The sequence below is a fragment of the Neovison vison genome, chromosome 5, assembly GCF_020171115.1.
Source record: "Neovison vison isolate M4711 chromosome 5, ASM_NN_V1, whole genome shotgun sequence".
NCBI lineage: Eukaryota > Metazoa > Chordata > Mammalia > Carnivora > Mustelidae > Neogale > Neogale vison.
In genome coordinates, this window is record NC_058095.1 from 37,278,603 (window position 1) to 37,291,237 (window position 12,635).

At 35.7% G+C, this 12,635-nt stretch overlaps 1 protein-coding gene across 2 annotated transcripts in view; it reads right to left on the reverse strand.

Moving 5' to 3' along the window:
* CLTC (clathrin heavy chain) overlaps positions 1-12,635 on the reverse strand; it is a 65,770-nt gene that overhangs the window by 22,284 nt on the left and 30,851 nt on the right. For both annotated transcript variants that reach the window (XM_044248550.1, XM_044248551.1), the window contains exons 7-14: positions 10,368-10,565; positions 9,439-9,639; positions 6,870-7,022; positions 6,142-6,264; positions 5,323-5,460; positions 4,956-5,120; positions 4,605-4,785; positions 2,949-3,112 (exon numbers count right to left, since the gene is read on the reverse strand). In XM_044248550.1, the coding sequence (XP_044104485.1) occupies positions 2,949-3,112; positions 4,605-4,785; positions 4,956-5,120; positions 5,323-5,460; positions 6,142-6,264; positions 6,870-7,022; positions 9,439-9,639; positions 10,368-10,565 (1,323 nt within the window). The remainder of the gene's footprint in view (positions 1-2,948; positions 3,113-4,604; positions 4,786-4,955; positions 5,121-5,322; positions 5,461-6,141; positions 6,265-6,869; positions 7,023-9,438; positions 9,640-10,367; positions 10,566-12,635) is intronic.

Consider the following 12,635-nt stretch of genomic DNA (forward strand, 5'->3'; position numbering starts at 1 on the left):
TCAGGGAGTTCCAGGAATAGCAAGCAGGCCACTGTGGTTTAAGTACAACCAGAAAAGAAAAATGATAAAAGAAATAAGATCAAAGGTAGCAGAAAGCAGATCATGGGTCTGAAGAACAGTTCCATGCTTTCTACAGAGAGCTATAGTTCCACAGGGTGAATGCATGAGCCAAATGATGCTATGACAACATTTCATCCTGTCACAGGCTACTTTAAAGAAGAAGTCATCATCAATCAGTGTTGGTGGTGTAGTGGTGAGCATAGCTGCCTTCCAAAGAAGTCGTCATAATCTACCAATCTCTGTATTCCAGGTGGCTAACACATAAATGGCATCTAAATGCTCACTTCAGAGTATTTTTCTTCTCAGAGTTTACATATCACACCGGTCAATTACCATACGGCTAGTGTCTCCAAAATGAAATTTAATGACCGCGATGATGAGATGTAGCATTATACAGGTCAATAAGGAAAGTGAGTGAAAGGCCTAGTATGTTCATTCTTACTACTGGGGTACAAGGTAGAATACAATAGTAATATCTAAGTACTGAGCTCCCATTTCAGGCTGAAGATAAGACACAAGGTTTACCTTTAACTTCAGCTAGAAATAAAATTCCTTCATAAAGTCAGGAATAACATAAAACCAAAGGGGAAAGTTGCCTGACAGAAAATTATCACATGTTGGCTGACTACCTTATTTCCAAGGTCCACCAACACAGTTTATTAACAACAGTTATCACTCGAACACCATGGCATACAAGGTACTTGACTAGATGAACACAGCTTCTGGGTGGAGAAACTGAGGCTAAGGCATACTAGTCAATTTGCTTTAGGTAACAGCTAGACAAATACCAAATGAACAAACAATAGCTAATGACACAAACAGAATTTGAACCAGGGCTGACTGGTTTAAAAGCCCAGAAAAAACATCCATTTCCCTACTCTATCAAACTTACACCTGATTCACCGTGTGATGTGTGGAAGGGGAGTCCTCCTCTCATTAGATCTCAGGGGCTATGCAACATAAGGTTATACCATGCTAAAATCCAGAGGATTTCTGAAGCTCAATATCATAATTAAGTGAAAATAGTTAATTTAGTACCATTTTACATATAAATAATAGAAAAATACAAACCCAGTTCTAAAGCAATGACAACTGAAGCGTAACAGTTGAGAGCTTAATAACAAAAAAGGAATCAGTTGAGAATCAGGTAATATTTTTAAAAAAAAAGGAAACAGTACTGATACTCAAAAGAGGAACTGAATTGTTTTCTTGGGAACTCTACTCAAGCATAAAGCATCACACCTGATCTGGAGGGCTTTTTGGCACCAGAAAGACTTGGGTTTGAACACAGCATACTATCCAGGTTACTCAGAATACTCATGATGGCCAAGACATCATAGAAAGCTATACATACTGGGGAAAATTTATCTTTTAATCTAAAATATAAGGCAACTTCTATACTTAGTAACTAAGAGGTTAGCTGTTTAATCTAGAGCCCAGCAATAATTTTTCAGAAGGGGCAGCAGCTAACAGAACTATAGATTTAGATAATCTATGTTATTTAGTACAGTATTTTAAAATTCAGTATACTGAATTACAAAATAATTGTTTTGGTTTCAGTTTCAATGTAAAATTCTTCCAAAAGACAAAAAATACTTAACTTTATATAGTCTCTGGAATTGTTTCATATATATACACACACACCCATGTATGTGTGTATAAAATTTAAGTGCAAAATATATTTTTAAGGGGTAATCAAAGTTTTCTATAGTTTATTTTTATCGGCAACTGCCAATTTTAAAGCTTTATTTTCCTTACTGTATAACTGGTAGATATGACAGTAAAACTAAAGTAAACATTAAACAAATTTAACTGCCCATATGTTCTGATGAGCTAAAAATCTTTAAACCATTATTCTTCACTGCAACACAGGCAGTTCTTACTTTTCTATAACTAGTGTCGAAAAGCTGAGGGTTTTCTTTTGTTAGATCTTACCTTCAGTTTAATTAATTACACACAATTAATATTGAGTTTCTAGAGAAAAGCTACTTCGATGAGAGAGAAACCTAGGTCCTTTAGATAACAAGATAACAAACCCTTCGTGTAAATACAGGCTCCTGAAGGACATGAGGGCAAACTGACCTTAATCTTTAAGAGGAGTATACCTGAAAATCTAAACACTGAGAATCTCCAACTACTTTTCAAAATTTTTCTTCCAAAATTCAAGTGAAAGAAATTCTTTTGACACAGTGCTATTTTTTCTTCTTTTAAAGAGATGTCCATTCTTCTTTTTTTTTTTTTTTGGTTAAGATTTTATTTGTTTATTTGACACTCAGAGATCATAAGTAGGCAAAGAGGCAGGCAGAGAGAGAGGGGGGAAGCAGGCTCCCCACTGAGCAGAAAGCCAGATAACAGCTTAATCCCAGGACCCTGAGATCAGGACCCAAAGTGAAGGCAGAGGCTTAACCCACTGAGCCATCCAGGCACCCCAAGAAATGTTCATTCTTAAGTATTACTTACCACTTCCCTTATTTCGAAGGAAACCACAGAGTATTAAATATGGAAGAAGTAATTTAGCATGTAATTTGAGAATGTTAAGAATTTCCCGTTAAGGGAAACAGTATTTTTAAAAATTTATTCATCTGAGACACAGAAACAGACACAGACAGAGAGAGAGAGAGAGAGAGAGAGAGAGATAGCACGTACACCCATGAGTAGGGGAGAGAGGCATAGGGAGGAGGAGGAGCAGACTGCCCACTGAGCAGGGAGCCTGATATGGGGCTCCACTGAAGGACACAGAAATCATAACCTGAGCTGAAGGCAGACATTTAACCAACTGAGCCACCTGGGTGCACCAGTGAAAACAAATATTTAAAACTATGATGAAACCTATGTAAAACTACTGATCTTCAATCCAGCCAGAAAATGCATTACTCAAAACCACTTACCTTGAGAAAATTCTTGACTCGCTCAGGATCATAGCAGTTGCTTTCTCTGCAGATTCTTTCTACTTCTTTGATCTGCCCAGTCTTGCAAGCTGCCTGAATATACTTAAAGTGCACATCTGGGTCCTGACTAAAGTTAACAATGGATCCCAGAAAATAAAAGAGACCTTAAAGAGACAAATAACTGAAATTAAGCATAGATGTACCTCTGAGAATGATAGAACTGAAAAATACTCAAGCAATTAAAGAAACATCATGTCAATTATACCTCAATTTAAAAATAACTTATATTGTATAGCCCCAAGTAAAAACTGGTTGCTCAAAAAGCTCAATAAGAATACTAATTAATCTAGTAATCAGTTCAATAAATGAACATTCACTTAAATCCCTACAGAACAGACAATTCTAAGTTTTCTAGTAGCTGAGAAGTAGTTAGGAGGCAGCTACCTAATACCAAAGCTAATCATACCATGTTCCACAGGAGAAATTTTAAATGAAATCATACCAGTTTCGTATGAGAAATTTTTAAAGAAGTCCTTTAGAACAGGTTTTTCCTATATTCAGTTAATAGGAAAAATACAAAAGTGGTTTGAAAAGAATTTAAAGCAGTGCTGTCCAACAGAACTTTCTGTGATAAAAATGTTCTGTATCTGCACTGTCCAATATGGTAGGCACCAACATACACAGCTATTAAGTACTTGAAATGCGGCTGCTATAACTGAAGAACTAAAATTTTAATTGTAGTGCTCGCTTCGGCAGCACATATACTAAAATTTTAATTGTATTCAATTTTAATTACTCCAAATTTATATAGCTACATGTCACTAGTGGCTACTGTACTTGAATGAATAGAATAAATTTAGTGTATAGTATACAGAAACTGAGAAATTAAGTAAACTAGTAGAAATCTTATTCTGTCTAGAGCAACAGGACAAATAGAAGGAAAAAAAGATGACTGGGGCCCAGAAGCTTAGCTAATAAACCTAAGCGTCATCCAACAGGGATTACATTGCTACTCAGTATAGCAGTGATTCTCACATGGGGTACTTTTCTTCCCAGGAGACAGACATTTGGCAATGTCTGGGGAGACTTTTGGTGATCACAGCTGTTTTAGCTGCTACTGGCATCTAGAAGTAGAAGCCAGGGATGTCACTAAATATCCTGCATGCATATGACAACTCACCCCCAAAACAAATTATCCAGCCCAAATTATCTATGATGCAAAAAACCAAAACAAAACAAACAAAAGACTCCCCAAATTATCTATAGTGCAAAGGTTGAGAAAACCCAGTGTATAATGATAAGTCACAAAATGTCCCTGGCTAGAAACATTTGCCATTTTAAGAGTCAGACAACAGAAGTGTGAAATATTATACCTGACCATTAATATTTTCATTTTATACAATTACGACAAAGCTACTATTTAGGTTTATGTCTTAAAATTCTGCCTTTAATTAATCTATAAAATATCCAAGCTGACAGTCTCATTCGCTGCACATCTCTAGAATCCAACATAAAAGGGCTGACATTTAATAAATAAAACTCAAATTGTCCCATAAAATTTTGCTTGTAGAAAGACAGAATTTCCAATAGTATAATATCATAATAATACCCCTCTTGGCTCTCTTAATTAAAAACAACTTAGAAACTTTTAATTACCTTCAAAACTCTTGAAAGATTCAAAAAGTTCAATCAGAGATTGAGTTGACAGTTGCTCATGATATTTCGAAGCCACCTGAACACAAATCTGCAGATTTTGACGAATATTGGCAGACAGCATGGCCCTGAGGCATTCTAGGGAGTCTTCCACTGATAAGGACCCAAAGTAATTCACTAACCACTAGAGGACAAAATAAACAGGTAAACAAATACATAAATGAAATAATATTGAACTTAATGTCCGATATTATGAACATAACTTGACTTAATAAACTTAACTTCAGTACTACAACCACATTTTCTATATACCAATAAATCATATGGCCATCTGTTAGATAAAAACGACAGTACCTCAGGGTTAAGAAGATGAGTGTGAACAACCGCACGCTTTATGTCATATAAATCAGTGAAGTGTTCTAATGCACGCTGCAGCAGACCAGCCTTTTCACACAGCTGAGCAATATGAGCCCGGTCATAATGCGTGAACATCTGATTCCCTAGAATAGCATCTGCAACCTATAAAACCACAAATAGGACAAATTTATTTTATATCCCATTTACAGCAGTAATTCTATATCCAGATTACACACTAAGATTCAATAGTGAATAAAGGAGAAAGTAAAGGCATCACAGTAGCTTCAAACAGCTTAATCTAAGAAGCTCTCAATATCTACTAACTAGAACAGTGGAAACATGCCTAAACGCAGGAAAAACGTACTTGAGGCGCATGCATAAGGTTCATCTCAAGCAACCGTGTCTGTAAAGGACCTTCAGATGGGCGGTTATTCTTCAGGGCATCAAGCAAGAATGCTGTACACTGCTGAATTAAATTGTATTCCATAAAGACATCCACAATCTGGGGGAAAGAAATTTAATGAGAACTGTTTTTTAAGATGTTTAAAACTTGCTTTATGATCCTGTTGAAAATTTGTAAATGAAATTAAATATCACTTTACATATACAAAAACTGCCAGAACGAAACCCAGATTTAAATATAATTTGTACAACGTACTTCATAATTTTAAGAATAAATTTTTGTCATCTAGCTATTTTTAATTCTGATTTAAAAAACTGTCAAGATACTACATATAAGAGCAGAATACAATCAATCAAAACAATAGTTCTAAAATTTTGATGAACTATTTAAAATACACAAAATAGGAAAAGTCTCTGAGTCCCACTTCCTATATGCCATCTCTTCCTTCACCCAATGGCAGAAACCAGCCTTTATTATTATTCCCATATATTTTTTCATATTTTTAATATATGTGCATTCTAAACAAGATGGAATTTGTTTTACATGCTTTAAAACTGTTTATGGGTGGTATCTTCCTGTCCATTCTTCTGCTACTTGCTTTTGTTTTTTTTTTTTTGTTTATTTTTTAAATAAGATATTTGAGGTTTATGTTAACAGACACAGCTCTAATTTCTATAGACTGAAAGGTTAACCCATTCTTCAAAGCTGCTTAAACCCACATCCCTCCCCCGAACTCACTTTTTAAATCAACTTCTGCAGAATACATTTTAATGCCTTTACCTGTGTGATATCAGCAAGAGGTTCTTCATCCTGAACTAACATTTGGGCAAACTGCTGTCCCTGATCTGGACTGATACGCATGACATTCCTCAGCAAAAATATCCAGTCTGGAGTATATCCAACCTAAAAATAGACATTGATTTGCAAAGTTTCTGCTGTACAGTTTCATTTCTGTTTAGCCTTCATTTGAAGGCTTTTTCTACAACAGAATTTTACTAATATAGAACTACTGCAAGTACAAATTCAGTTTTAATTAAGTTAACACACTCACTTTGACCTTGGTTTGTATTAGGTGAAAAGACCCCCTGGTGATAACATATTTGAATGGAAAACTATAAATTTTTATAACTAACTTACTCATTTTCAATGAATGACCATTTCAAAGTTTGTTCTAAGAGGTTAAAGAGGCCCATGACATCTTAAATTCTGAGAAGCCAAGCAAAATTATCTTCATTTTTAAAAAGAAATCTCTCTACCAAATGTGGGGCTCAAACTTGACCCCAAGGTTAAGAATCTCATGTCTATCAAATGAGTCAGTCAGGCACCCCAGCATATAACTTCTAAGTTAAGTGTAATTCTATATGTGAGAGCTAAAACAGGGTTTTTATGCTTTTTCAAGTAATTCAAAGTTTAAAGAAATTCACTATTAAATTCATTGACCATTACTGTAAGTTAATTTCTCAATGTTTTAATGAATTTATATTGAGAATCTGTTTCACTGAACTCACTTTTTTCGCATATAAAACAATCTTCTGGACTTGACCTGTTTCTGCAAAGCACTGAATGACTTTATTTGGGACATTAGCCCGCAGATACACACTAAGTGCCAATGTAGGGTCCACAGATTTCACAAGGTCACCCAGTTCTTCTGAACATTCCAGCTGTCCAAGGGAAAAAGAGACTGTTTAGTAATCCATGAGCTATTTTATAAATGAGCAGTTAATATTACTTTCACTATAAATAACTAATGACAGGCACTTACAATTGTCCCAGAATATATTATAAATATGTAAGGGTTGTGGTTAGTAAAGACTCTTCATCTTGTATTCACAGCACTGTCTCAGTAGAATTCTCCACACATCCTACTTAAGGATAAAAGGCCCACCAAGACTTCATACTTACAGATATAACCAACTACTTTGTTAGGAAGTAGGTACCTAAAAAGCAGAATCCTGTACTTCTATCTTTTATGAATATTCAGATCATCACATCAACATGGCCCCAATATTTCCAAAAAGAATCCAATTTTTAATGTAATGTTATCAAATAAAAATTTAATGTTTAAGGAGTCAGATGAGGCTTACCCTAAGGACCCTTCTTAAAATTAAGGTATAATCTGTATGTCTATGGGATCTAAGCTCCATTATAATTTTTTTTTTTTTGAAGTCCTTGGCTTTAGCCTTTATTTTTTTTTTTATTTTTTTTTTTTTTGCTCCATTATAATTTTGACTTTTAGATCTAAGGTCGCAAAGCAGAACATACTAATTTTACAAGGACTGAGATAAAAACTTTAGAATTTTTAGGTGGTATACAAGCAAATATCCTCCTCTGTACTATTCAGACTGCATCAGTCAGCTGCCCAATCCGGAAAACAGTTTCTCTAAGAGTTTTGATTTATATACTAGAGTTGATTTTCTACTTTTAATGGTTATGCCAGAGAATAGCATTTATCACTGAGAGGTAAAAAGTTCTACTGGAGTCTATACCTCTTAACTGAACATGCTAACTAGTACAGAGTTGACCAGTATCCTTTTACCATAAATAAATCCCATACAACCATTTTCACAAAAAAGGTAATGATACCTAAAAAGCTTGCACATAGCTATATAGGTCAACTCAGTTACCTTGGCTGTTCCCATTCTCTCTTAACTTAAACAATTGAAACGGACCTCAAATACTCGCTAGTATGGCTAGTAACTATTCTTCAGCAGTGACTCCTGTCCAAGCATCCCAACTCTGAAGCACTATTCTCCAGTATCCCATTAGACCGCTAGAAGCTGGGTCAAGAAACAAGGACTCAGAATTAGTAATGTAAAAATATTATCAATACACACTAAAACTGAAAGGTATAATGATATTAAAAGTTATTCACTACCAGAGTATTTTAAACAGTACCACCTCAGTTCCTGATATAAGACAGGGTAATTCAATACTACCACTTTGTTGAAAAAGGCTTTTTATGGTGGAATGAAAGGAATAATGCCACCAAGCAACTGTTTAAACTTGTTAGCTGCCTTACAAATAAGCAACATTTTCCATAATGTGCTTAAGAAACACAGTGCTATTAGCTGCTTTGTGTAAAAAGAAATTGCTGGGCAAATACAAAAAATACAGGGAAACTCTACAGAAAAGAAAGCTGGTTAAGAACAAATTTTAAAGAGTCAAATTTTAAAAAATTTCAAGAAACTAGTTAAATATTTTTCCATGTAATTGGGAATCCCTACCACTGCTAATTAGATAGCCCTGAAGTTTTGTAACTTATCAACGATCCTTAAACATTTCATGTTTCCCTTGCACATCCAAACACTTGTTACTAGTAGCAAATACAACAATTTTGATAATACTTGGGAATTTCTAAAAGATGTATTTGTAAGGTTGAAACTACTGTGTATATCAAGTATGAGATGTGAGATAAAAGAATATATAACCTATGTCCAAAAGAGTCTTACATATGTTGACCATATGCATATATGTGTATGTATACTGAAGTAAGCATCTCATACCAAAATTTTCCAAAAGCAAAAGGATAGCAATTTAAAAAAAAAAAAAAAGGATAGCAATTTGCTTCCAGGTTAGTACTCTTAAGCACCAAGCAAGAATCCTGGATTCCATTTAAAAAACCGAACAAAGGGGCGCCTGGGTGGCTCAGTGGGTTAAAGCCTCTGCCTTCAGCTCAGGTCAGAATCCCAGGGTCCTGGGATTGAGCCCCGTGCATCAGGCTCTCTGCTCAGCAGGGAGCCTGCTCCACAGCCCCCCCGCCCCGGCCTGCCCCTCTGCCTGCCTCTCTGCCACTTGTGATCTCTCTCTCTCTCTGTCAAATAAATAAATAAAATCTTTAAAAAAACAAAACAAAACAAAAAACAAACAAACAAAGATACCCTATCTCAATGCGACATAAAAGTTAAATACATTTTCAAAAAGGTAGTAAGTTAATGCATCTCATACAATGTCTGTCCTTGTTCTGTTCCTATAAGCAGTAAATAATGGGCATTTTGGTGCAGCCTAGATGTTTCTAACTTGCTACCATGGTATTTAAATATTATCAAAGCAAAAGTATGTTAACATAAGTTTATGTACCTTATCTTCTTTTAACCATTTCTCCAAAAGCTGTTTCCGTCCTTGCTGAAGTACAGGCCTACACAGTTCTAAGGATTCGTATTTGTTTAGCTGACCCTGGTCCAAAAGAATTCCAAAATATTGAAGTAGAGGAGAAGTTTGACCAGGCTGGGCTGGGACACTCTGGAACCGACGGATAGTGTCTGGGGTACGAAGGATTCCCTTTAAGAAAGAGAAATGTGCAAGACTTCTTTTAAAGGTGACCCAACATTACACTAATAACTCCAAGGATCTCTTGCGTCAATCTTAAAAGCATGACCTCATCTACCAATAACAAATTTCAAATGTTTCATACACTAAATAGCAAAGATTCAGTCAGTATCTGTCACACATCTGGTTCAAGGTTGTAAGATTACTCAGAATCAGAAATATATCAATCCAATTACAATACCAACGTGTAAGAGAACAGCTTAATCGTAAAGCAGTTATGGCTGGCTGCTGTTGCAGGTTCACATTAAGTGCAAACTTTATAATACTGATTGGGGTACAGAGTGTTAATTCAGTCCAACATAACAGTAAGGTGATGAGAATAAATTCAGCTACAATTTCAGACAATCTTCTTACCATAAACTAAATAGGATCTATTTAATTTTGAAGTTTAGAAATAAAAATCAGTAGCTATCACTGATGAGGGTAAACAGTGTTATAACTAATTGAACATTATTACATCTATGTAAATCACAGCTAGCTAGATCTACATAATCTGACACTGAGTTTTAAAGAGCTAACCAAGTCTAGAGGCATTGACAAGTAACTTATACTACAGGAAAATGCAACCTAAAAAGGGTTAGTTTCTCTGTGAGAGAGCTGGTTCCACTTCTAACATTATTAGAAACAGAACATATTAACATGAATCCCATCATGGCAATTTCATTTCCATAACTATTTACCTTTGGTGCATTGGCAGCTACCTTTGCTGCCTCTGAGTAATTTCCCTGGGCAAAAAGAGCATTAAATTTCCGGGCAAAGAGTTCTTCAGCACCAGCTAAGTTGTTACGTACAGCCATTCTCAGAGCCAAATCAGGATTTTGTAGGACATTGGTGATATAAGGAATTATGTTTTCTTCTTCCACACATACTGACAGAACCTGCAATTTAAAGATTGATGAATAGCTGCAATGTATTCATTTGGATATCAATGATACAAAAATTTGTTTAGAGCTGTTTACTACTGAGTCATAAAAGATAATGAAATTGTGACAATTGCATTCTTGTTGCCATAAATAAATTTTTAAAAACTTAAGGGCACCTGGGTGGCTCAGTCAGTTAACAGTCTCAATCTTGATTTCCCGCTCAGGTCATCATCTCAAGGTCATGAGACAGAGCCCTGTGTTGGACTCCATGCTGAAGCGTGTAACCTGCTTTGAGACTCTCTCTCTCTCTCTCTCTCCTCCTCAGCCCCTTCCCCCTGCTCATGCACATGCATGCATGTATGCTCCCTCTCTTAAAACAAAAAAACACCCCTGAGGATAAAAATATATTATATGTTTATAAAAAATAAAAAATTTAAAATAAAAAAAAAAAAAACAAAAAACCACCCAGGAGAAAGAAGACTAAGGGTTGGTAAGTCATTTGGGGATTCTTAAAACATGGCCATATTTATAATATAAATATAATATTTATAATATAAATAACCACCTACTTTATACTATCTTCACACTGTCTAAACTAATTGCTTTGCAATCATCCATTCATTCGTAACATGGTTCATGTCAAAATTTAGGCTCCCATTCAGTTGAGCTCCAAAAGGCAGCTCTCCATGTGGTTTATTGATTCTTGGGAGAGAGTCTGGACAATCAACAGGATTATGAAAAAGCTCTGCAATCTCAATGAAATCTAGGGCTCACCTGGAAGAAGCTTAAGGTATATTCCTTTTAACTCTAGGATTTTTTTTTTAACAAGGATTTTCAGTAATTTTAATTCCATTTACACTTCTAGAGACCAGATTATATACTCAATGAGGGGAGGGAATCACTGAATCTTCAAGCACCTAATATACTGCAACACATGCAGTAGATGCTTTATAAATGTAGCATCAGTAAAGAGCACTTGGAGAATAGTTACTTACCCTTAATTCTCCTTAAAAAGAAAAAATCACTGTCACAGAATTCTGCCCTACTTGCCTAAATTCTCAACTGACATGAGAAAGAGAGCCTTCACTTCACTACTTACATATCCATTCCTCTCCCCTACACCAGATCTGGTTATACACCTCAGCTAACAAACATATTATCCCAACAGCACTTCTCATACTGTAATTTCTCATCTGTTTCTCAGTCACTATGCCACATAAGGACAGGCACCTACCTTTCCTTAGTTGTATTATTAGCAACAGACTGTTTTGCCTGAAATAAACGCTTGATATTTGTTAAGTAAATGTAAATGGGAAATTTCTGTGCCAGTACTAACAAGAATCAAAACACAATCTGAGAATTCAATAATCAAAAGAGACAGGTAACAGTGTACCCTGTCTGTTCTATTTTTCCTTTTGAGAAAAATGAAGAAATTTTCACTTCCAAATGCTTTCACTTCTACAGGTCAGAGGGACCCCTCCCCAGCTCCAGGACTTCGGCTATCCTCTATCTGCCTCATGTCATTCTACTACAAATTAAGACATTAAAGGAAGGGGTAATTACTTGTTCTTTCTAGTCATTTGCATTCCAGACCCTCACCCTTAATTTAATGCTTAGCTCCCAGGAAAAATAAGGAAGATGAACAAATCCAGTTCCAGTTACAGTCTGAAGCTTCCTAATAATTGCTATGCCTTCGTCTTTCCCAAACACCAAATCCACAGATTCATCTTTATCCTATTTTAGACTGTTCTGGCAGATTTCTAGCAACCAGTACTTAATATCTACAGGGGACAGAGAAGGTTCCTCTACCTCTAAAGTCAAGTTCAGAATTTAAGCTACATACTGGCAAAAATGTTCTTGTGACAGTTTTTTTTTTCTTTTTTTTTTTTTTAAATTTTATTTATTTATTTGAGAGAGAGAGACAGTGAGAGAGAGCACGAGCGAGGAGAAGGTCAGAGAGCGAAGCAGACTCCCCATGGAGCTGGGAGCCTGATGCGGGACTCAATCCCGGGACTCCAGGATCACGCCCTGAGCTGAAGGCAGTCGTCCAACCAACTGCGCCACCCAGGCATCCCTTTTTTTTTT